Here is a 24,885-nt window from a genome sequence, read left to right on the forward strand (position 1 = left end):
CTAATTTTTGGAGTTTAACCTGTTTCTCGGTCTCTTCTATTCGCTCAAACATTTCAAATATGTTCAAATAATGAGTGTTGTTATATAAACCACCTGCCTCCTGTTTTACATTACCTTTTTGGAAGTTCCGTATTCGTAACTCTACGAGAAGAACTACATTTCCCATGACTCTGGGGCACCTTTGGTATTTTGTGAAATGTAGTTCATAGAATGTCCAAAATACAAGCAGGAAACTACACGGAAACTACACGGAAACTACACTTCCTACACGACATTGCACAGGTTAAAGACGGAAGCCTTCCGAGTTTCGTAGTGGAAAAAAGTTCTCATGGTTGTTTTCATGTCAGTAGCAGTTTAAGCTACGTTTCTGTCGTTTCTCCAACTCGCATGTCTTTGTGTTGAAGCCGTTTGTTTTAGGATACCAAAGGTAAAATTGTTAACATGACGTTGTGAAATAGTAGAAAGTCAAACGTTAGCTTTGCTTTGGGTTGTGAATCCTGCAAGGTTGCTGTATTGGTTTTAACCACACTCGTTCTCCTTAACCAGCTAATGTCAACTAGCTAACACGTTAGCTTTTGTCAGTGTGTTTTGTTTGAGAGCATATTGTGAAACACGAAAGCTAATATAGCTTGTTAGTTAGCATTACAAAATGTATATACTTTAATTCGCTTGCTGGATATCTTATTGTCGCGCCAGTTTTCTTAATTAAACATTTTGTTTAGTGTTGGCTAGTTAACGGTAGAGAGCTGGTTGGCTGCATTTGCAATGAATGTCTCTGCGCCGTTGGTCTCTGTATTGTTAACGTAACATCGCAGTTCAGTTGCTTAGGTTTGGCAGTTGTAAGATTAGGCAACTTTCAGGCAATGTGGTGCTTTCACTTAAGCAAGGTGTAGCCATATTGCAAAACATTGTTTGGTTTCATAGGTATAGAGTTTTCACTCTTTATTGCAGCACCTCTGTCAAACACTCATCGCAGAGAAATGCATGGCATGCCACTTGTGGACCGCCACACCTTAACTTAAAGTGAACACCTAACATAATCGGTGTTGTTTGTTTTTTTTGGTGAAGGAGAGAGAGAACTTTGCGTTTTAACCACCCATTTCTGTCATACAAGCACCTCCCTGTCTTACTCATCATGGGAAAGGACCACCTCTCTAGGCAGCAACAATGAAGTCCATTGAAAGAGCTAGCGTTAAAATGAATCTGTGTGGTTGAGAGCATGCTATATCCAATAGCTGGGGGCCTAAGAGCACCCCACAGTCAGCTTTACACAGATCTAAACATTGTCTCTGATGAAATGCTCTGTGCATGTCTAATTTTTCAGTAGGCGCGCCCGAAATGGTATTCACTGTCAGAGATCTATCAACTTTGCTATCGGCTTGACGTCAGCCGAGCATAACTAACATTCAACTATTACTTCTTGTTTGTGATATCCACAGGGACTAATACCTCTAACTATGGGGAGCGACCCGGGCCCAGTTCAAATTGTTACAGTGTGCAAGGAGGAACATTCCTTTGCCTTGGACACGGAGGCTTTGGGACGAGTTTTGTTGGCCCCTGAGGTCCGAGACAAGCATGTGGTGGTGCTCTCGGTGGCTGGAGCCTTCCGAAAGGGGAAGAGCTTCCTGCTTGACTTCATGCTCCGTTACATGTACAGGAAGGTGAGTTGCACTGTAATATGATCGGTGAGCCCCCCCCATCCACCTTCTCCACAAAACATATCTTGAGCTCCATATCAGTTCACAATACTCAGAGGCCTTTGTCTCAAATTCAAAAGTGGCCAGGATGATGTTGCAGTATTTTCATGTTAATTAATAAGTGTCTAGAGTAGGAGTAGGCTACACGATTTGTTCCTCCTTTCCAGCTGAAGTGTGCTAATCAGTGAAATCACTTGGGTGTAGCCTTTGGCTGGCAAGAACACCTGCGGACTCCTGGCACTCCATGGCACACGGTTGCCCATCCCTGCTCTAGATTAATTTTTTCCAACACTCCATCTGAATTGATTGGTTCACTGAACAGGAATAATGATCAGAGTATTGAGTTGTGTTGTTAATTATCAGAATAGTGGGAATTTCTGTGTGCAATTGGGGAAGAAATTCTACTGCAAATTATATAATTCAGGGTGTTTTGAAGTACATGACAGTGCATGTTTGGATAAACAAGGTTTCACTATGTCACTCAATATGCTCCTGACTAGTCTTGAAGCTGTAATTTGTATTTCTGCAGGATAATGAAAACTGGCTGGGTCAGGATGATGAGCCCTTGACTGGGTTTTCCTGGAGAGGGGGTTCAGAACCAGAGACAACAGGCATCCAGCTGTGGAGTGAGGTGTTCCTTGTCCAGAAGAGTGATGGAACTGAGGTACCTACACATTATGTTTTTAGGGGGATAAATCATAAAATAACTGAAAAAAATATAACACTGAAATGGCCTTTGAGCAGTGACTGCACAATATTTATTGAATTATTTTCAATTTGTCAATGAATATTCACGTAGAGACTATTTCTTCAGAGGTTCCTTTTCTCAGTTGGGCCGTCATCTGATTCTGTTTCTTCAAAGTCCTTCTCTATTCACATTTTATTGATGTTTTCAGCTTAAGATTGAATTGTTTTGCCACAAGTCATTTTAGTCTATGTTAGAAAGCATTACTCCAAAGAGAAGTTTTGCTTTTTGCTACAAATGAGGGTGGAATTGAGTCAGTGGAAGAAATGGGAGTCAGTGGTTTTACAAAGTACACAATTAGCTCCACAATGTTGAAGCATTCATGTGCTTTGAGGCTTCCCACACACTATCTCTACACAGGGCCCTGTTTTGCCCTATATTTGGCTAAACTCCCCAAATGTAATGCAGATTGTTTTATGCATGGTGAAATTATACATCACTTTCCTTTTTATTTATTTGTCATATGAAGAGAACTCTCCAAATTCTCACTCCACAAATTACAAAAAAGGCATAAAACAGAGGTAACTTTGACTCACAAATTCACAACCCTAATCGTATACAAAGCAGTTATTTTGAATAGTAATGTGTCTCTGTGGTCCTGTAGGTGGCTGTAGTATTGATGGACACACAGGGAGCCTTTGATGACCAGTCCACTGTGAAGGACTGTGCCACCATCTTTGCCCTCAGCACCATGACCAGCTCAATGCAGGTGACTGATCTCCTTCGCTATTATTGGTAATTTAGTCATTTCTTATCTCTTCCTGTAATGTATGCTTATACACTCTCTTTTTGTAGATCTATAATCTCTCACAGAACATACAAGAGGATGATCTGCAGCAGCTACAGGTTTGTTTACATCAGTATGGCATAAGTATGGATACCTAAAGCAAGGAATATAGAATATCAGGGATGTTTTAAAACATGCTTTTTTGGTCTTAAATAGGAACTACACGTGTGTTTTACTAATTTTAAGTCATTGTTTTTGTCATTGCTTAACATAGCAGGTGCTTTTCATGATTTTTGCATCTTACTATCAATTTTGCATAATGGCTGTCATTCTACTTCCTCCTCACAGCTGTTCACTGAGTATGGCCGCCTTGCCATGGATGAAATCTTTCTGAAGCCCTTTCAAGTAAGGGAACCACAACGTTTTGTCGATTGTTGCTCATGTTGGACATGGATCTAACGTTTTTTTGTTTTTAATGAAGGTGTTTGTGGCACTTGACTTAACACTTTCCTCTCTTCCTATAGTCTTTGATGTTCGTAATCAGGGATTGGAGTTTTCCCTATGAATACACCTACGGCCTGAAAGGGGGCAATGATTTCCTGGATAAACGGTTACAGGTAACATTTCTGTCTTATTGGTGAGGTTGATGTGGCAGAATATGATAAATACACTTGGACCTCAGCTAGATAGAGCTAAAGAACTTATTGCTTATTGATAGACTTAAGTTCTATCCAAGTTCTGCAGTTGGGAATTCACCTTACCATGGTGTTGTTTTGAAGGTTAAGGAGGCCCAGCACGAGGAGCTGCAAACAGTGAGGGAGCACATCCACTCTTGCTTCACCGACATTTCTTGCTTCCTGTTGCCCCACCCTGGGCTGAAGGTTGCCACCAGTCCTGCCTTCCAGGGCCAACTTAGTGGTAAGTCCGGTTTGTCCACCCTGTTTGACTTCCTTTCAGGACAATATTTAGCAGAATGGCCAGTACATATGGAGTGTTGTACTAAGAGTTATTACACTTAATGTGTCAGATGTGGCGCCAGAGTTCAAAGAGCAGCTGCGTTGCCTGATTCCCGCTCTGCTGCACCCAGACAAACTGGCTGAGAAAGAAATTAACGGAAACAAAGTCACTTGCAGGGGCCTGCTTGAGTTCTTCAAGGTAAAATCCTCTCCATTCAAGCACTCATGCTAAAACTGAATCAGGATGTCATTACTGATATTGTCATTTTTGTGTTGACAGGCATACATCAAGATTTACCAGGGAGAAGACTTACCACACCCAAAGTCCATGCTGCAGGTACATGCAGAATTAATATAAGTTTGGACATGCCACACATTTTTCAAGTACACTACTGTTTATATTCCTCTGTGTTGCCATTCAATCAAGCATAAGGATATGCATTAACATGTTCTGTTTCTTATCCACTCTAATATTTTTTTCATTGTGTCTCTTTCACAAGGCAACAGCAGAGGCCAATAATCTGGCAGCAGTGGCAGCAGCTAAAGACCAGTATTACAAGAACATGGAGAAGGTGGGTTCATGATTTGTGAATGAAGTGAAAATTTGCGTATCATGCTCACTTACATGTTGAAGATGGTGAATATGCCTCCTCACTCTATTCTTCACTATAGGCCGTGCCGCATGAAAATCAGTGCATGCTTAATGCTTAATGAAAACACCTATTGGAGAAGCTTTCCAGATAATGATAAAAGGTTGAAAGGTGGCAATGCAAATGTTTTTAAGGATGAATGTGTTAATTCATCTGGAGGCACGTGACATCATTTTCATTATACAGTATATTTATGTTTCATGCTCTTTGCGCTTTACTGGTTAAATGATAAAAGGTGTGAACAAGAAGGACCATCACCCAATAGGCAGGTCTCTCCATTAATTCTTTTCTTTCACATATGTAAGTAACGTTGCCTAAAGTGTCCAGAAAAGTATCATTTTCAGGGACTATAGACTATTTTATAGACATTTAAAGAAAATGACACAGGCTTGACCAAACCAAATTATGGTGTCACAGCTTTGTTTTGTAACCTGCCTGCACATCTGAAATCCAAACTCTGTCGCCTGGTACAGACAGCACTTAAGGTCATGGGAGTTAAAGAGCACCCGTCCCTCCAGGCCATCTACAAACCAGTCAGTCAGCACATCGGCTCAAAAAATAATCTCTGACCCTTCTCACATTCTCCACCCAGAATATGAGCTACTCCCCTCCGGCAAACGATTTAATGTCCCCTGATACATATTGAACTGCTATAAAAACTCATTTGTGCCAGTGTCAATCAAGACCGTAAATGCAAAGGGCAATACTTAGGCCGGAGGGTCTGTGCAATATGTTGCTGCCTCACTGAACTGTCTGAATGTTTACATTTTAGATGTCTGACTATCTTATTGACCTATGGTATGTTTCTTTTGTACTGTATCTATGTGAATTGTTTTCAAGAATGGCAGTGCAAAGTCCATGGCAAATTTCCAAATGGGACAATCAAGTTTAAACTGAAACTGATCTAAGATTGTAATCGATTGCTGTGGGTGAGACATAATGCATGTTGAGAAAAATCCATGCTTAGTTACGTGCTGTGGTCCATGAAAATACCAAAAGTCTTTTGTTTGTTTTTATTTTAGTGTTATTTGAGGACATGACATTTTTATGTTGGTTTTTGTCAACAGAGGAAGGATGATTAGAAATCTTGTTAAATGTTAACAAGAAATCCCTGGTGAAGTTAATGTAATCTTGACTACAAACACTCTTTCTCACGTGTCTTTCTCTCCATTTCCCTGTTCAAGGTTTGTGGGGGAGAGCTACCCTATGTGGCTCCTGACTCTCTAGAGGAGAAGCACCACTTTTTCTTCCGAGAGTCTCTTCACACCTTTTCGTCCACCAAGAAGATGGGCGGACAGGAGTTTTGCGACCGTTACCAAGTGCAGCTGGAAGCAGAGCTAGTGGAAATGTGGCAGTCTTTCAGCAAGCACAATGAGGTAAGAGTCTATCCCACATACAGTGTCATTGCTGATTGCTGATCTATTTTCATTTTTAATTTTCTGTAGAATTAATTGAATCTTATGCACAAAAGCAGGTGGTAGATGTTCTTCAATGGTGTAGACCTGCAGAGTTAATACAACATCAAAATGCTTGTTATATTTCATCCATTGTATTTATTCCATAAAACAAAATCATTTTCCTGCTTTGAATGATTGTATTCATGAATGATTATTCCACAATACATGTATGGCTGTTTTTGGCAAGTATATTTGATAAGTATTCTTAATATTGTGCTTTTCTCTTCTTTTTTTAATTCTCTTTAAAAGTCAAAAAATGTCTTCAGTGCATTCCGGACACCCGCCGTGCTGTTTGTCCTCGTGTGCCTCCTGTACGTGTTGTCGGGCGTGTTGCTCTTCATCGGGATGTCTACCGTCGCTTTGGCGTGCGACTGTGTTCTGGGCGTCGCCATGATCGCCATGGTGACCTGGGCCTTCATCCGCTATTCTGGTCGGTACCGGGGTGTGGGAGGAGCCATCGACCAGGCTGCGGGCGTCCTCCTGGAGCAGGTGAGACTGACGGGGGCGGTAGTCAGTTTGTGTTAGTTGGTGTGTTTTCATATGGCATTCAGAGCACCCTGTTACATATTAGAGCGAAAGCATTGTTAATTTGATGCATACAACTACAAAATGCCACAAGAGGGAGCAAAGGAGACAGGTGACATGGGAAGACTTGTACCTTTTTTTTTTTATCTGCAGGAAAGGTGAAAAAAAAACTAGACTATGATGATAAATAATCAACAGTTACTCTCTCAAGGTTTAGTAGGTGTGGTCATGGTTTGGCACTGTCTCAAGGTTTAGTAGGCGTGGTCATGCTTTGGCACTGTCTGGTTTCTGAGTCTTTAACAAGCTGAAGAGAAACAAAACCCATTAGTGTTCTGGATGAGTTCCAGGGTCCAGAGAGAACATGCAGGGATCCCAACCTAAAGGGAATTGAAGTAGTCTAGCAGTGTCTGAAATTAGGTTTTTGACTCACCTGCCAATAATTCACCAGCCAAAGTAATTGTAATATGTATTTTTCCATTAAAAAAAATGCGCACCCTAGTCATTTTCTGTTTTAAAGATTGTACTGTGGGCATTTTTCGCCTTTTATTAGACAGTTCAAAGTTGAGACAGACAGGAAAGACTGGGAGACAGAGGGGGGATCACATGCAACAAAAGTCTTGGTATGGATTCGAACCCTGGAAGTCACGTTTACATGGTACGCGTCTTAGACCACTGATTCACCAGGATGCCCCCACTCTAGCCGTTTTCAATGTCGTTTTCATGTAAAGAATCAGATACTGTGTGAAACACTCAATAAAGAGACAAGCAGATTTAGAGTTGTAATTTAAAACTTGCCCACTCGCTTGTACAGTGGATTTTTCTGTCTTAGTCTTATTTTTTTCCCCATCTGATATGTGTCACCACGAGGGAATAACATTAAGTTTTAACTAATGTCAGGCTAGTGAACCATCCAGGCAGAGGAGAAGCGGGAGGAAAAGTTTGCAGGAGCTTAGATGCTACCACTTTGTGTAGAGCCAGCATTACAGGCAGCCAGACAGGAGTCTGTTTAATACAGAGCCATTGTTGCTGTGATTGGATTGGCTCACGGTCAGAGAAAGTGTACAGTGGTCAGCAGGAAGAACGTTTGTGGACAGGCAAAGACCAAAGACTGTATATAACCAAAGATTTCCAATGCAATATTGTGGGTAACCCTTACTGATTCATCCACCAAAGACAGGGTGTTCATTTTGGACCCTGGGCTAGTGAAGATAACTGAGATAACTAGGGCTTTTGGGCAAGCAGCTGAGTTGATTCCCTGGTGAGGAAAATCCAGGTTCAATGGATGAAATGTAGTGCAACAACTGTACAGCATCAGGTTTGTATCAGGACTGTGGTATTAGTTGAGATTCTCACCAAGTCTTAGAAGGAGATATCATGATGCTGACAGCAGTGGTGGAGGAGTGATCTTTGAATCGTTTTTTTTTTTTGCCAGGGAAACTCAGTAGCCCGTTCCTCTAAAGTTTGAGCTTGAGTTGGTCTGCAAACGTCGTCATGATGTCAGCCAGTCCTGAAGATGCTAGACGTGCCATATATGTATTGGTTCAACTATCTGTGGGGCTGCTTTCTCTGGCCTAGGTCAGGTCATTTCTAACCAGTGACGGCAGCAAAGAATTTGATGTAATCTGCAAGCGGTCTCTTCGTCATATGGCTCCATGTAAGCACGGGCCAGCTGTGTTTCTAGCTTTCTAACCCTCAGTCTTGTCCATAAAGTCTATTTAATGTTCTGGGTGCCTGCAGGTTCAAACTGCCTGCTCACAGAAAACTCGAGTCAGACTCCTGAAGTGCAGAATTCACATCTGTAGACGTTTTAATGCGATATCAAGGCAACATCAGCACGTTGGAAGGAGCACTTCAGATAATGTAACGCGCAGAGCATTCGTGCATTGGATTAGTGTTTGCAGCCAAATGAATGTCCTCTCCTCTTCTCTGTTTTCAGGCCACTGTGGTGGTGAACAAGTCGAGAGGGACAGCCGCTGCTGAACAGAAGAAATCCAGTTAGAGGACCTCTGAACCTTCGTAATCTCGATGCAATGCAACCAGCGCACAACACAAGCACACATTCAGCACTAAAGCCTTATCATGCCTCCCCTTGGAACAAACATGCAGCAAAACAACACTACATTGGCACAGGGTAAAAAAATATGATGCCAACTCACCAGCATATCTTCATATACAGAATATTCTGCCTATTAAAGTCCAGGCTTATGTATATAGAGGTGGGTGGAGTCACTGAGGCGGGGAAGTATCACTGCCCAACACCTCTTAATGATACTTGGTGTCTTACATCGACACTGCCATCCTTTTACATGTTTACCATTGGTCTTAATAGATGACCCATTGTTGTTTACCTAGAAACTTTAGGCACAAATACGTTTTGTTTTGTTTCTTCTTTTCTTTTTATTCCAATTGAAAGCATCATACTTTGTTGTTAATGACCGTTGTTCAGTCAGGGGTAGTCAGGGTGCTTTTCAGTCACACAAAGCTTCAGCAGTATATCTCTTTAAACAGTTTACTATAATATGCTGGCTTTAATGCATATACATTTATACGTCTTTACCTTGTGGCCTTAAATACATTCCATTCTCTTTGTAGTTTTCCAATATGTTTGATATAAACTAGCATCTCCAGCAGGTCAACTGTCTCTATTTAGAAAGGAGAAGAGGAAAAGCACTTTCGCCTAGCACAGCAGATCTCTTCGAGCTTATTTTGTAACCCGCATGTAACGGGAGAGCAGATGATGACATGTTGCATTATTTTGAAATGCTTTGCTGCTTATTCCTTGACGGAAATGTGTTATAGTTTGTAGATTTATATAAGTAGAGTCTTCGTCTAGTCGAACTTATTGTGTTCTTTAAATTCTTCAAACTCCAAAGATAATACATTATTAGCATAAGTGATAAACATCCAACTCAGAGTAAAACTGTTGACCAGTCAGCCAAAGAGTTAGCTTTAAGTACCGTATTTGCATATCAACACTTTAAATACATTTTGGCCCTGTACTCTTATCACTTTGAATATCAAATAATTAATATAATGTAAAATAGCATCTATGTAGACATAAAATGTTTTAAAATATGGCAGTAATGGTATTGAGCATACAGTGGAAAATTGCTTTATCACTGAAACATCCCATCTGTAAATGGAACAAACAAATAACAACCAGGACATTGTTCACATAGACAGACCAGAATACACAAGTTACATAAACGGTAGAAACATTAAGTAAATGACATTAAGTGCCTATACTATGTATGTTTGTACATGGTGCCCCAATTTTATGGAGGCAAAAGCTATTCAGACAGATTTTGATCAAATTCAATAAAGTAGTTGTCAAAAAATCTTGCCATGTAATGTCAGGAAGCTTGCACTTTTTTTAATGTATCCTTTAATAAAAATTAATCTGTGGACTCCGATCTAAAACACTCTGATGCAGAATACAGTACGTCTACCTGACTGCATGTAAAAGAATTTCAGCTGTAATATATCTGAAGTGTTACATTCCAATCTTTAGTGTTAGAAGTTGTGTTATGGTCTTTAATGGAGTAGCTTCTATGTTTTGTTAGAATTGCTAAAAACCCATATTAACTGTCCTAAGTGTATAAAACAACTTGCTAACTTGAAACTACATGAACAATTACAAACTGCTTTCTTCTCAGTGAAGTGCCCATTGAACATGGTGATGAGATATCAAACCATCTTCAAACCATCATGTGCCTGCTGCAGAGCTTTACGCGATGCATGGACGACTTAAATGTTAACGTAATGGTTATATAACCTTTTACCTATATTGCAGAGCAGGAAAATTATGATTTGGGGTGATCTGATACTTCTGGTCCTCGTTTACATGCAGTCATGTTTTCCATACATCAGAGTCATATAGAGAATTGAGCTGTGGACTGCACAAGGGATTTATTGGCTATTTATTTTCCCTTGCAGGGCCAAGCAGGGTTTCCCAGGCCAAGTCAAAAGGATTTTAGCATTGGATGAAAGGACTTAGGCTGAACCTACCTACACTGAACAAATTGTCTCTGCATATAAGGAGATGAAAATCCTATCACAGAAACGTTGGATTTGGTTTTGGAAAATAAGCCGTTAAAATGCCAAGAGACTGTAGCACGGGCATACCTGAAAATAAGACGCAAAGATTCTGGTGATATTTGTATTGCGCTCTTCTAGAAGTGCCTGGGTGTAAAATATTTTGAATAACATGATACAAATGACTTGAATATTAACACTAATCTATCCAAACACAACTGTCTGTACATTATAGTATACCTTAAGTCATATGAACACGGGGCCAAAATGTAAAACAGTGTCACTAACTAGAGAAATATGGAGGACAAGACTTTTTTTCCTCAGAAATTCAAAAGCTATGATCTCCGAGCTTCACTTTGCACATTCCACTTCTGTTCCTTTCCATAAGAGGAGGAAACTTAGATGTTTTAAAGCATTTAATATTGCACTTCCCCTCCTCTTTTTGTGCTTTTTTTTGCATACAGCTCATTCCAAAAGTGGAAAAAGATGCATGAAATATTGTAGTTATTGCCATTGTAACCATCTTTTTGCAGGAGTATGGTGGCCTTGATTTGAGAAATGCTGTTTTATAAAGAATAAACAGAGCTTGACAGAAGTGTTGTTTTTATTATTTTTTTAGATGCCTTCTTGCTTCACTTGGTACATTTTAAACAATATTGTAGTGGAGGATAAACCCACTTAAACTCAATTTAATTTAAATAAGTATAAAACTGGTATAAAACTTATGAGGATATACGGTATTTTAAGGGGGGGAAATCACTACTCTTACAAAAATATGGATATTTCACTATTGTTGGCTGTTTTGCCTCATGATGATCACCGACCGGAGATTATAGTTTACCCATCTTTGCATTCATAACGGTTATTAGGCTTACACAGGTGGATCCACCTGTCCCAAAACCCAACGCTGCTACAATATGATACTGATCGACCTGAGCTATGATATTTAAAATAGTGAAATGAAGAGCGGAAGCATCCATTCATTCTCTATTTGCGCGAATCTGCCCATCCCCATTTGATTTGACATTCTTGTCCCTTCTTCTTCTTCTCCTCTCCTTGTTCTCGCTGCCTGCAGATATGCCGTTGCTTCGTCTCTCCACTTCTCCGCTTTCTCTCTCTCTCTCTCTTTCCGTCTCTCCCTCTCCCTCTCTCTCAACGCGTACTGAAATCTGCTTTAGCGAAATTCGTGTCCCTTGTTTCCTTATATGGTGATCAGCGTCGCGGCCCGCCTTGTAGCGAAGCGCGTGCACCGCCGCCGCTACCATTCGCTTCCATATTTGGAAGTGAGTTCAACAAACCCTGCGGAGGGTGGGGTGAGAGAGAGAGAGAGAGAGAGAGGGAGAGAGAGAGGGAGAGAGCGAGAGAGAAAATGAACGACAGCGGTGGAGAATTTCCTCCATCATGGAAACCGCTTTGCGCTTGTCTGCAGAATGTCGGTCAAAACAGAAGAGGCCACACTAATGTTTTTTAATCACATACACACACAGAGACCTTGGCATAGTAATTAATAGCAGTTGTGCGCGTATTTAAAACCAACGCCCGATTTCCCCCATGATCAGATGCTACGCTCAGATTCATATTAGGCCACAGCCACATAATATGCATAATAATAGCCTATGTAGACATAGTCATTGTATCTGTAAGTAACGACCTGAAAAATAAGAGATCTGATTTATTTGAATTCCACTGACAAAACACCCGTAGAGTAGCCTATTATAGGGCCTAGATGGCTACGATGGTAATGCTCATGCTAATTAACATATCATGCCTCAAGCTGAAATGGTTCTAAAATCCCTTCCGTCATTCAGTTAATTTCCTACATATTTCCAGGGTGTGTAGGTATAGCTAGTTTATGCAAGGACAATACAAACACATATTCCCATAATGCTCTCCGCTGTATCTCACTGCCCACTTGGTATGTTTGTTTTATGCATAGATGCTGGCCGCCATCACAAAGGAAACGGACATAAAATTCTTAATAGAGGTTACAATGCAACAGGGGGAAGAAAACGAACATATATGAGAAAGGATAGAAAGATAGGAGGTGAAATATTGCTATCATACACTGATATTATATGTATCACGTCTAGCAATGGTGGACAGCAATTCATATCTAGTAATATTCCCAAAACGTTATTGTTTTGGGAATATTATCACATTAATTTGTGTATATAAGCCATCAAACTGAAGCAAATTAAACAACGCATTAGGTTCACCGCCCTCCCATGTGCGACAAGCGACAAAATCAGTGAATAATTGCAAATGGCAAAACGGCAAGCCGGGCGATCATGTGTTAATATGCGCTCACGGTCGTGCTCGTGCACCTTATCCAAGTAAGGAGCGCGCATTTAGGCGTGTTCACGTTGTGTATCCAGTGTGAGCGAGAACGACTATTCATCATAGCTCATTCAATTTCTATCCAGACGCCGACCAATTCAGAGCGACAGCAATGGTAGGTTTAACGTCGTTTTTAACCAATTTTATCTGTGATAGTTGGTTTTCACTACCTTATATATCCACAATCTCAAGATATGACGAGGTTTCTAAACATTTTGGACGTCCGTTTTCAAGATGAGAGTATTCGTTTTAGTATCAAACATGGCAAGCCGGCCAGTGTTCATGATGCCTGGCTCTGCCGCAGGAGCTGCTAGCGCCTGAGCTAGTCGGTTAGCAACTATGGTGTCGGACCGGTGATGTTGGCAGCTAATATTACTTAGATAAACAAGGCGAAGTCATGGTTTTACTACAATCACATTTTACAAAACAAATCACATTTTACGAAGTCGTTGTATGGTAGTCTTGACAGGCGTGTGGTAGAAGATGGGAGAAATGACCAACGGCCCAAAACAACTGGCGCCATTTCCTTCCTCTCCCATTTCTCGCCGACAAAAGCCTTTATAAAGGCCTTGCCTCTGCCGTCCACTTCGCTGATGTAATGGTGGCTTATATTCTTCCTACGGTGTATTACCGTTACTTGACTAGCACCTGCCGACGCTCCACACCTACTTTGAGGCTGCTCGGCAGGTGCAAAGCCCCGAGGCTACCGTTCCCAGCAGTCTAGACTCCGCTAACGGTTTGGTGAGCTAGCATTAGCTGAGGCAGAAAATGACACCCACTATGGCTGACGCTAGCTAGACGGCCGTGATTTCCTTGTTCTTTGTCTGCGCACGGCTTCCTCGCTAACATTATTCTGTTCGCTCGCTGTTTGTGTGCGTACCATTATTTAAAAAACATCACTTTCAGCGAACAACGATACTAAATGTGCGAATGTGGGTTTATGGCCGATGCACAGCGAGACATGAATGTGAGAATTGACAAACGGACGCTACATTTGATCAGGGTTTTGCCTTATATAGCAAGCTAGCGCACATGTGCGTGTGCTGCATTCATGGCCCCACCCTGAATTTGGTGCAAAGACCATTTTGTTGTTGCCGTATTAGAGGTTGTGCCATCACATTTAATTTGTTGCAATTCCCATCTGGCGCATCGGCATTTTGTCGTGATTTTCGGATGTGGTAAATATTCTAAAGGATGTCACCATTATGTAACGTAAACTTAGCGGTTGGGTCTGGTAGCTGAAGCTAACGGGCCGCTTGTTCTGTTCTTCCTGGTTGGTACTACGCATCTAATTTGTACACCCGTTTAAACGCACCGCATGCACGTCACACGACAGACTTGGTTAACATTAGCCGGTTGGAACAAATGATAAATGCATTTATTCTTACATCATCCAACATAAGAAGGGCGTACGGACTCCATCTCTGAGATTTACCGAATATGCAAAAATACGCGTTATTTTTTCCTGTAACACTGCAACACGAAACAAATCTAATTCATATATCCATCTATCTTAATTGAGCCTTAGGCAGTTTGTTTATTTTAAAAGGTTGTTTTCAACATCCAGCTATCTTATTGTATGTTGCATTTCATTGCGGTCTCTGCACCGTTAACAACCTGACGTCAATACTTAAATCGGTCTCATGCATATTTTCTCTCTATTTTCCCAAACTTTGCTTACTGGCAGGCATGGGGAGGGGGCTTGCCAGAAATATTTTTGTTAAAAATGTGGATGGGAACAAGATGACTGGTGTTAACTGTTTCGGGGACGCCAATAGGGATGATTGCAGTAAAATCTGACCACAAGCAGGCGAGAACGCAATACGAAACGATTTCCGGCTGCTTATTTGCGTGCTTGACAATGATGTGGACATCTTGTGTGTCAGCTGGCTCCGACTAATGACTAGCCTAATTCTAGTAGAAGGCTTGTCTAAGTGGCCCATATGATAATGGTATGAGGCCTACATACTTGAATGTTACCCTATGTAAAGAACTCGAGACTGCCTCGCGCTGTTGTTACATTTGTGTTCTGGTCAATTTAGATGTTAATGTGAACCTTGACTTCTGGCAACGCTTCTTTGCTTTGTGGCCGGAAGAAAAAGATTTCTGGTGAAGATTAGATAAGATGAAAGTTAAGTAATCCTCATGGGGAAGCTGGGTAGTTGCAACAGCAAAAAAAGAATAAATACAGAATATAAACAAGAATATTGTAAATTGGGGTTACCCATACAATGGATGATTCCAGCACTAGAGCATATAGAACTTACTGAGACAAAGAAAATTAGGTATGCAGAATATGTATGATATGGAGATATGCCAAAAATGAAATATGCAGTTTGGAAGAGGTGGAAACATGAAAATATAAATGTATAGCCTATGCAGTGTATAAGAATGACAAGGATATGGGAATATACTAAAAACAGATATGTGAATTTACAGTAAATATACATGATGTACAAAATGTGTCATATTCACATTAGCTAGTCTAAGTACAGGCAGTGTGTAGGACCCGGTTGAAGCTGTAAAGCCCTCATCAGTCGAGTACAGCAACATCACCCACCTTGTCCTGAGGCCGGGTTTCCTGTGGCGGAGAGCCTTAAACAAAGTCAGAAGACCTGACTGAATGAATTTATGGGGCAGCTGTGACTCAGGGATGTGACTTGTAATTTATTTCAACAGAAGACCCATTGTCTGACAGCAGCCTGGATTCTAACACTTAATTCCTGGCCCCACACTCGCCCACATGGGCTACGTGGCATGAATCATCTCACATGTAATCTGTTATGGCTGGGTGACAGCTCTTACGTAATGTTTTATACCTGCTGATCCTGGCCTATTCAGAAACTCCTGAGACACACCTGTTGCCTCGCCTTATTTCGCACCTCAATTGAACTTTGGTGTTGACAAGCATAGGCAGTGATGTGATAGGATGGGAAGTTTAGTTTCTGTTCTGCTTTGTTAGAGCCAGACCTTAAACACCGTAAATGGAATTATAAGGCTTCACTGGTTCAATCGCCAGTGTTGATTTCATTTGGGCTTTGCTGTCATGGTAGGCACTTATATCATTTGCTGATTGCGTTCGCCAGCTTAACCGTCCCCACCACCGTTGCTAACAACTGGTCATGGCCACACCTTGCTTTTCAATTCTCCTTATCAGTTGCCCTTGTAAGGAGCATTCCTGCTGTGTGTGTGATAGTCACATGCAGCCCTCTCAGGCCCTTCTTCAATTTCCTGGTGTCAGTGTTTTCTGTTTGTTCCTCATCACTTCTGGCCAGTTGAACATGATGGCAACTGATTCTCCTTAGACAAGCCATCTCTGTCGGACTTAAAGCATCTGCATTCATCTCCTGCATCCTGATCAAATTTTTTTTTTTTTTTCTTTTAGCCAAAGAAAAAAATATTGCCCAAAACAAGTGAGGGAAAACTCTGCTTCAGCAATGCATGTAGATGTTACCCATTAAAGATCGCTTAGCTAATATAATCATGATGGAATTCATAGTTATTTTTCGGAAAATTGGATGCATAAATTGAGAGCTTGTATAATAACTGTTGTATACAATATAAAATCCTACCTATTTTAAACATTAAGAATCTGCCTATTACTTTGGCATCATTTGAAGCTTACAGAATCGTAAGCAGTTGCCGTAATGGCAGCTGCCCTAGTAAACTGTAAATATGTTTGACTGCAAGTTAACGGCTCCTTCTCCATGCAGGCCTCCGGGGTGAAAGTGACAGATGAAGTGGTTGAAGTCTTCAATGCCATGAAGGTGCGCAAGGCTCAGGCAAATGAGGATGAGAAGAAGAAGAGGAAGAAGGCCGTTATGTTCTGCCTGAGCAAGGACAACCAGAACATCGTTCTGGAGGATGGCAAGGAGATCCTCCTGGGAGACTTGGGCACCACCGTCGAGGACCCCTACCTGCACTTTGTAAAAATGCTGCCCCCAAATGACTGCCGCTACGCCCTCTATGATGCCACCTATGAGACGAAGGAAACCAAGAAGGAGGACCTGGTCTTCATCTTCTGGTGAGGACAGGGCCCTTTGCCATTCGGACAGCGATTATCAGTTTATTGTCTGAGCATGATGAAGACGATAAAATGTTAATATTTCTCTCTGTTCTTAGGGCCCCAGAATCTGCCCCCTTGAAGAGCAAGATGATCTACGCCAGCTCAAAAGATGCTATCAAGAAGAAATTCACAGGTGAGTTGCAGATTTGTAGTTTTGGTTTCATTGTCGAATGAGTGGCAACTTAGCAAAGTGAAAGGTTAACTGATTAAGTGACCGGTAGATGGTGAATGAAGGAGCTGGATCCAGTTTGGCCCTTTAAGGGTTTTTAATGAAGGTTTTTGTGGGGGGGGGGGGGGGGGATAAATCAAAATGGTGAATTGTGCATATTTCAAATTTCCTAATTACATAATTGTTTAATGTGTGTACATAATTTTTAAAATGATGTGCCTCAAATCACATTGGATCATTTTCAGATTCATGGGCAGTAACTGCACTTATTTACCAGTTCTGCTGTACTCGTTCATGTCCTGCTGTACCTACTCAACAGCTGCAGACGGACGTTTTATAGATATTTTACAGATATTTTGAGATCGTATTAATTTTAAATGTGATTGTGACTTTGGTTTGGTTGTCAAAATGAAACCTACAAGCCTTTTGACAGGCTAGTTTTGCATCGATAGCCACTTGCCAGCATGTCCCTGCTCCTTATGTCGGTTCCCTGTGGTAATCTCAGGACTAATGATGCTTTTTTTTTAATGGTAAATGCGCAGAATGCATAATTACGATTATCCTTTTTAATTTCAGGTATCAAGCATGAGTGGCAGGTGAACGGTTTGGAGGACATCAAAGATCGGCGCACCCTTGCTGATAAGCTTGGCGGCACGTCGGTAATCACCCTTGAAGGAAGCCCTCTATAAATTTTGCCCCAGGCTTCAATCGAGGCCTTCCAGACACATCTGTTGGGTTTAGCTGTTCATTCAAGTATGGTTTGGTGGAGGGGCATAAGCAGAACCAGGATCATTTGCAGGACTCTTGGGGAGGGATATTGTGGGTGGGGGTGGGTCGAAGTGACAGTTAAAAAAAAAAAAAAAGAGAAAAAAATTCCACAACTGCAGACTGTCATTCCAGTTCACGCAACATAATGAATATGAACAAAACACACAAAGGAAAAAAAATTAAAGATACAACTGAGGAAGGATGATGACTTTAAAAAATTAAATACACATAATGTAAATGTTTAAGGACAGGGTTTTGTTCTTTCCGGGTTCCATTTGAATGATTGCAGAGAAAGGGACAGGCAACAACTGTTACGATTCCAACTACTATTGAATCCTGAAAAATTATTGTTCCAACTACCTTTTTTTGCCAAACTTCTAGTTAAGTTTTGTAAGTGTGTGTAGTTGAGACTAGGTGTAGTATAAACCAATTTACTCTTGATTGCACAAGATGTATCAAAACCTTCTCTGGTGGAACACGGTTAAATATATATTTTGTTTCTTTTTTTTTGTGTTTGGTTCTTTTATTTCATTTTTTTTTTTTTTTTTTGAACATGCAAATTCCAAAACTTGAGTGATTCCATTTTTATTTCCAGTTCTCAGTCAAAACAATGGCATTTGATGTAGTAAACACACATTCCTTGTACTCGTTAAAACCAGGATCTGGTCGGTAAAAACTTTGGATGGTCTTCTGAAGGTCAGATGGGAGCGGTGTATATGAAGGACCTGCGTTCAGAGCTTAGACTGAATATTGAATGGTGGATGTTTTGTATCGTCTCCTTATCTCTAATAAAAGGCACTAAACTACTGACTCGTCTTGCTCTTTTTCCACTCCTTTAACTTGTGCATTGCAACAACTACGGGAAATCAGTAGCCATTAGCCTACTTTATACTTTAATCAGATTCTTTAATTTTTTTTTGTTATTTTTAGTTTGATTTGGTAACTTCTTGTCATACTGAGTCCTGCCTGGTGGGCGGTTGGTTAAAAGCAGAATCCAGTATATGGACTCACATTTTAAGATTAAGCTCAAAATGGGTGAGTCGGGTTCACTTAATAGTATTAATTCACTTTTCCAAAGGTGTGACCAAGTCAACTTTGCTCGAGTCCCAAGTCAAGTCAATGTCAAATCTCTAGTCTAAATGTAGACCACCAAGTCAAGAGTCCAGTATCAATTTCCAGTGCTATATATATATGTGTGTGTGTATGTATATACATATCTATATATATATATAGATAAAACTTGGTAAGAGCATCATGAGTTTGATTTCTATAATTTAGTCATTCCATACATATTCGGAAAACAATTTAAATTCAGTCATCTGGAACAAATCTCATCACTTTCAATCTAAGTCATTTACACAAACACAAGATCTTTTGTCAAGACTTTAGAAACCTTTTCAAGTCATCAAAGTCAAGTCTCAAGCAATTCAAATTGTGACTCGAGTCCCCACCTCTGCACATTACTGCATAAATTATGAATTAATATGTTGTGTGTGCACATTACATGCCCTTGAGATCTGCAGTCCAATTAAAACCAAACTACAGTTAAAGTTCACACACCAGTTGTGGCTCAGCCTTCCACTGGAGCGTCACCCTAACTGGCACTGAAGCTGCAGCACCCTTAACGGCCACAGGAGGGCACCCAGACTCCACTCCTAAAAACCTTTCATACCCAACAACACCACCAAAGAACTTTGACACAAGCCGTGTTATAAATCTCTGTTTATTAAAATATATCAAGCATTTTTCAAAAATAAAACTATAAACATTTTGTGCATCCCTCCAACCCACCCTGGGGAAAAAGCATGTTCTCTACGCTGTTGTTCACGCAGCAACTTTAGATCGAGAAGGCTCAGTGGTGTCCGTAACTTTCATGCTCACAGTCTCATTTACAGTTTAGTTGAGGCCTCACAAATGATATATATGTAGGTGTGTGTCAGTATGCAGATCCATGGGAAACTAGCTGGATGAAAGCTTTCAAAATAATAATTCCTTCCCCGCTGGCCCTCTACACACATTTTGATCCAGCAAGGGAAGAAAGTCAGAAAACACGAGAAGCACGAGAATGATGGAAACACCCACAGCCTCAATTTACTGCAATCTTCCATCCTGCGTCTTCTGTAATATCCCATAGTGGAAAAAAAGGATTTGGTGCTACTGAGACACACAAGGAACGGATTGGTGTGATTCTGTTCCCTCTTGTAAAAAGTGCCTTGTTTGAATACGGTGGAAACACTGACTGCGTTATTAATCTGACTGCGAGGAAAAGCGCATTAGAAGATGCCGTGACGATGATATCACAGGCAGACTTGTTTAATAGAGCCAGAGGTCACAAGGAGGCAAATTAAACAGAGGAGAGAAATATCTCAGTGAGGCAACTGGATCCAAAAGGGGCATTGCTGTATTTTTAGAGCACAGTTTAGTAGATCTGCTTTAGTTGTACGCCACTGAAGTAGGTTCATCTTAGTATGGATTAAATCTTGTTTCACCTGTTATATATTAGGAGACTTTTTTTTTTTTTACCCCGTTTCCTTTGAGTCACTTTGTGTTTTCTTTTACCTTTCACTCAACACCTTCAAAACCTCCGCCCTGACTTAGTCCACCTCATCTTCTTCATCTCCATCTCCATCTCAGTCCTGACTACAATCCAGCCGGTTACCATGCACCCAGTAGCAGATCTGAGCAAACTTCAGCGGGGTGAAGCGCACCGCCACGTTGTAATCCCGGTTCTCCCCGTCGATCTCCAGCCACTGGTGTCCAGAGAAAATGCCGATGACCTTCCTCTCCCAGCGCTCCAAGGTGTTGTCCCACACCCTGCCGTACACCCCCGAGCCGCTGGCCCCGGGTCGGGCGTCGCAGTGCTGGTAGATCAGGTCATTGGACTCGTCTTCCACGGGGCAGAATCGGTACACCAACTCCCCGGGTCTGTCGCTGTCAAAGCCGGAGAAGTGGATGCGCTTCCCCGCCAAGTCCTCGGAGGAAGGGGCCACCGAAAGGCGCATGAAGGGGCGGCGGTGGGGCCAGCGCAGCTCCAGCAGGGCGTAATCGAAGTCCATGCTGACCTCCTGCGGGCCCTGGATCCAGCCCTTTGGCACCCGGGTCCGCTTCACCCTGACCCAGCGCACCAGAGGCTTCTTGGCGGAGGTTTGGCCGGCTTTGGTGCCGTTGATGGAAGGTGGGGTCAGGAAGCCCACCCTGAGCTTCCGCGCCCCCTTGACGTAATCCTTCCCGTCGTGCACGCAGTGGGCGGCTGTTAGGACGTGCTGCTGGGACACGAGGACGCCGGTGCAGCCGGTGGAGATCCGCACCGCCGTGGAGAAAGGGTAGTCCAAGAGGAAGTGGTCGCCTCGAATGTTAAAGCGGCCGTCGGCCCCGTAGATCTGCCGCCTCACACGCTTGTGTCTGGGCTTCAGTCTCGGCCCTCTCTTCCATGACGGCTGAACGAAGGGAGCGGCGGTGGCCTCGAACTCCTCCTCGCCCTCCACATCCACAGCGGTGAGAGTGCGAGAACCGTCGGCGTACAAAGTCTCGAATGCCAGTTTCTCGGTCAGCTGCTCCTTCCCGGCCTCTCGCTCTGCTCTGTGGAAGCAGCTGGAGTTGCAGTGAGTGGTGAAGTCCAGTTGAGTGTGGGCGCTGAAGCGAGAGCGGCTGAGAGGCAGGGGCGCGTGAGGCACCAGCGACGGGACGTGGACGGGGTGGTGCTGAGGCGGGAGGGGCAGGAGCGACAGGGAGAGGGGCGAGAGGAGCTGGAGGAGCAGGAGCGAGGAGCAGAGATGAGCCGGGAGGGAGTTGTGATGCAGCGTCATGGTGCTGACAGAAAACACTGGAACGACAGAGACAATAATCAAATACACAAGAATAAAAAAAAATGCCTTGAGAAATTCCTACATGTTTTGCAATTGGAAAGTTTATAATGAAGAAAACACGACTGTGGAGAACGTTGGCAAGCAGTTGGACAATCTGTCTTACAAACACACAAACTGTAATCCCCCATAAAACTGAACTCTTTCACATTGACGGCTTGACTGTAAATCACAAGTGAGATCAGCTTACAAAATCTGATGTTGCAATGAATCTGCTGAATTTAATCTCTTTTCAGGAGGGTAACAATGTACCTCTTGTTCCTATAATATAGATTATTAAGGAAATAGGATTTCAGCCTGCCATTAACAACGAGCATTTTAATGTCTGTTTTGAACAAAAGCCACAGACAAAAACAGGTTAAATTTAAGAGGAAGCAAAGTAGTTATGGGCAAACTTCAAAAACAGAATAAGGCTGCATGTGTCATACATTTTGTAACATTTACTTTATCATTTCCAAGAATTGTCAGTATATTAGTTCGTTAAGATTAGTTACACAATGTGGAGTTTGCATAATGGCTGATTGTAAGTGAACAGGAGGTTGGGAGGTACAGTATAAACGGTCCAATCAGATGTACAAGAAAGCTCAGCGGCGAGGAGGTGCTTTCCATCAAACATTAACTACTTCACAGTGTACATGGCTTTTTAGTGCAGATTAGCAGGGACAAGGGGATACTTGATCCCCTCTAAGACTGTGGACCCCGAGGCACTCATGGCATGAAGAGAGCAGGTGTCTGAAAGTGAAAAGAAACAAGTCGAGGCATGGAGGCAGAAGGGAGCATTATTCGTACAAAGACAGGGTGGGGCCAGTTCATACGCTTCTACTGCAACTACAGAAAGGAGACACAGTTGTGCAAAGTAACTCCTGTCTGCAGAGAAACTTGGAGCTTTTCCCTACCCACTAAGTACAAATTTCTTTCCATGTTGACAAGTTAGATACATGACAACTGTTGCAGCCGGTTACACCAAGCTGATCACAAGTAGTGGGAGAAATAAGATAGTGGTTAAGATGTAAACTGAATTAATCTAGGCACTAATCACAATGATTTATGACACGGGCCTTATACATAAAACAATAAATGTGTGAAATTTATGACCTAAACATCACACATTTTGAGATACTCTGTTAAGGCAGATGTAGTCTAAGTGATTTCAGGATATAATGCCACTATATAACTATAGTGCAGACTCTATATCTGTGTCCTGCAGTGCTTGTTTCAGTGTGGAATACATCATTTGACTCTTAAGACTAAATCAGCAGGCGCGCTGAGCCAAAAACCACAACTCTTCCTAAAAGCTAAACTGGCTCCTCCTGATGAATTCCATAGGAAAATGACCCAGGAGAAATCCCTTTTCTGAAGTGACAGTGTATAAATGGAGGCATGATGGTGGGAGAGCGTTGGTTTTAGGCTGCTGCACTAACCTGGAGCCTGGACACTGATACAGTCACCAGTTTATCCCGCTATTTGGTAGAGCATCTCAAAGGAGGATGTCAAGAATGTTACTGCAAACAGATCTTTTCATGCAATTATTGTAGCCTATATAGCGGAGAAATTACAAACAAATAACTTTAAATGACTTTATCATATCAACTTAATTTGTCCCCATACCTGTGCTCAGTTGAAATTGGAAGAACTGGATCTCTTCAACAGTCTTATCATGGAAGCAAATACACTCAGATTCAATACATGGCAGTCTGCACTTTTCATCATTGATCAGTACAAACACAAACACAAGCAGGCATGCAAACACACACTCCCTCAACACTCTTGCCACTTGCTGCACTGCCAGTCTGCAGCCTATAGAAGCTCTCTGTTCTAGAAGTGATCTAATCTAATTTGATGTATGCAGAAGAGTCAACTGAAGTTCAGTTCCCTTTAAAAATCGGTGGTGCCCTTTGAATGCACAAGTTCCCTTTCAGTTTGAACTGGTAAGAAGGCTGAAGGGTCTGTTTGAAACTGAGGAGAAAGCAAACCAAGAAACAATAAGACATTTTGAGAAAGGCTCCTGTGCCAATCTTTACACCTGAAACCTGCCATCCACACATTCCTTGTTTCATCATAGACCATTAGCTGAAATCCCTTGAAACCTGGCAAAATATGATTCCTTAGTGAACCTCTGCCCCCAATGCCTCCTTCCCTCCACCTCCATCCGATTAGCGCGTTGCCAGTCTTTACAGTTATTGAACCAGCGACCTGTGAACGCAACACTGGTCACTGTCCCTTTCAGTGCTACTATTGGACCACAAACACACCACACCATGTTGACCTTTCCCAGTCTCTACTGGGATGCCTAAAAGAAAGTTATGTGCATGCAAGTTGTACTAATTTCTTACAATTCACAAGAAAATAAATCTCCACGTATTCCAATAAAGCCCCATATTCTGTAAAGCACAAAAAATGAATATACAGAATGTGTGAGGCTATATTTTATACAATACCTGTAAAACTGCGACTATATCCCGTGTTTACATCCCAGTCACGTTTTCCTCCCCATCAAATATACTGAGTAATATAATTTCCCAGGTTTTCCTCATCTCTATAGCGCGTGACGGGCAGGTAGTTTCTCCCTCGTCTCTGCTCTTCTCCAGCGGAAGGCTCGCTCGCACTTTTCCAGCAGTGTACAAACACAGCGCCAGATGCTCAGTCCTGTCCGGCCGGGACTCCCTCCGAAACCTGTTCAGCTCAGACAGAGCCACAAATAAATGTCTCTGTCTGAAAAGAAGTGGGTTTCTTTTTTTTTCTTTTTTTTCTTTCTTTTTTTTGCAGCGTCCTCCCTCCCGGTCCTAGCGCCCCGCCTTTGCTTGCCTACTGCAAATGGGACAGTTATGTTGGTCACCAGTTTGAGATGGGCAGGGGGCACATAACACTGTAAAAACTCATAATGAAATTA

The 24,885-nt window shown here is 42.0% G+C and overlaps 3 protein-coding genes across 4 annotated transcripts; 2 read left to right on the top strand and 1 right to left on the bottom strand.

Moving 5' to 3' along the window:
* Nucleotides 1–309: 309 nt before the first annotated feature.
* atl3 (atlastin 3) lies at nt 310–10,164 on the top strand. Its single transcript, XM_071539411.1, has 14 exons — nt 310–427; nt 1,440–1,661; nt 2,227–2,361; nt 3,047–3,151; nt 3,238–3,288; nt 3,518–3,574; nt 3,694–3,786; nt 3,949–4,087; nt 4,197–4,324; nt 4,406–4,462; nt 4,626–4,697; nt 5,960–6,151; nt 6,482–6,721; nt 8,694–10,164. Exons 2-14 carry the CDS (start codon nt 1,458–1,460, stop codon nt 8,754–8,756), a joined length of 1,536 nt encoding a protein of 511 aa, XP_071395512.1. The 5' UTR covers nt 310–427; nt 1,440–1,457; the 3' UTR covers nt 8,757–10,164.
* A 2,974-nt stretch (nt 10,165–13,138) lies between these two features.
* On the top strand, nt 13,139–18,939 carry cfl1 (cofilin 1). The gene is made up of 4 exons (XM_071539398.1): nt 13,139–13,244; nt 16,843–17,153; nt 17,252–17,328; nt 17,941–18,939. Exons 1-4 carry the CDS (start codon nt 13,242–13,244, stop codon nt 18,051–18,053), a joined length of 504 nt encoding a protein of 167 aa, XP_071395499.1. The 5' UTR covers nt 13,139–13,241; the 3' UTR covers nt 18,054–18,939.
* A 919-nt stretch (nt 18,940–19,858) lies between these two features.
* On the bottom strand, nt 19,859–24,665 carry prss23 (serine protease 23). Of its 2 annotated transcripts, XM_071539444.1 has the most exons (3): nt 24,434–24,665; nt 23,604–23,646; nt 19,859–21,955 (listed from the first exon to the last, which is right to left on the bottom strand). In XM_071539444.1, the coding sequence occupies exon 3, from the start codon at nt 21,936–21,938 to the stop codon at nt 20,763–20,765; it is 1,176 nt and encodes a 391-aa protein (XP_071395545.1). In that variant the 5' UTR covers nt 21,939–21,955; nt 23,604–23,646; nt 24,434–24,665; the 3' UTR covers nt 19,859–20,762. The 2 variants fall into 2 exon arrangements, with proteins under 2 accessions (XP_071395545.1, XP_071395544.1); XM_071539443.1 differs by lacking the exon at nt 23,604–23,646.
* Between the last annotated feature and the right edge of the window lie 220 nt (nt 24,666–24,885).

This window comes from Centroberyx affinis, unplaced genomic scaffold, assembly GCF_046629955.1.
Source record: "Centroberyx affinis isolate AG114_WGS23_722 - 3 ecotype Tasmania unplaced genomic scaffold, CSIRO-AGI_Caff_v1 ptg003460l_1, whole genome shotgun sequence".
Classification (NCBI taxonomy): Eukaryota; Metazoa; Chordata; class Actinopteri; order Beryciformes; family Berycidae; genus Centroberyx; species Centroberyx affinis.

Bases quoted from the DNA above. Each gene is read 5' to 3' on its own strand.
- atl3 (XM_071539411.1), top strand. From the start codon at position 1,458: ATGGGGAGCGACCCGGGCCCAGTTCAAATTGTTACAGTGTGCAAGGAG. The intron at 3,152-3,237 runs GTGACTGATCTC...CTCTTTTTGTAG, and splicing joins CCATGACCAGCTCAATGCAG to ATCTATAATCTCTCACAGAA. The intron at 4,463-4,625 runs GTACATGCAGAA...CTCTTTCACAAG, and splicing joins ACCCAAAGTCCATGCTGCAG to GCAACAGCAGAGGCCAATAA.
- cfl1 (XM_071539398.1), top strand. The intron at 17,154-17,251 runs GTGAGGACAGGG...CTCTGTTCTTAG, and splicing joins GACCTGGTCTTCATCTTCTG to GGCCCCAGAATCTGCCCCCT. The intron at 17,329-17,940 runs GTGAGTTGCAGA...TTTTAATTTCAG, and splicing joins TATCAAGAAGAAATTCACAG to GTATCAAGCATGAGTGGCAG.
- prss23 (XM_071539443.1), bottom strand. From the start codon at position 21,938: ATGACGCTGCATCACAACTCCCTCCCGGCTCATCTCTGCTCCTCGCTC.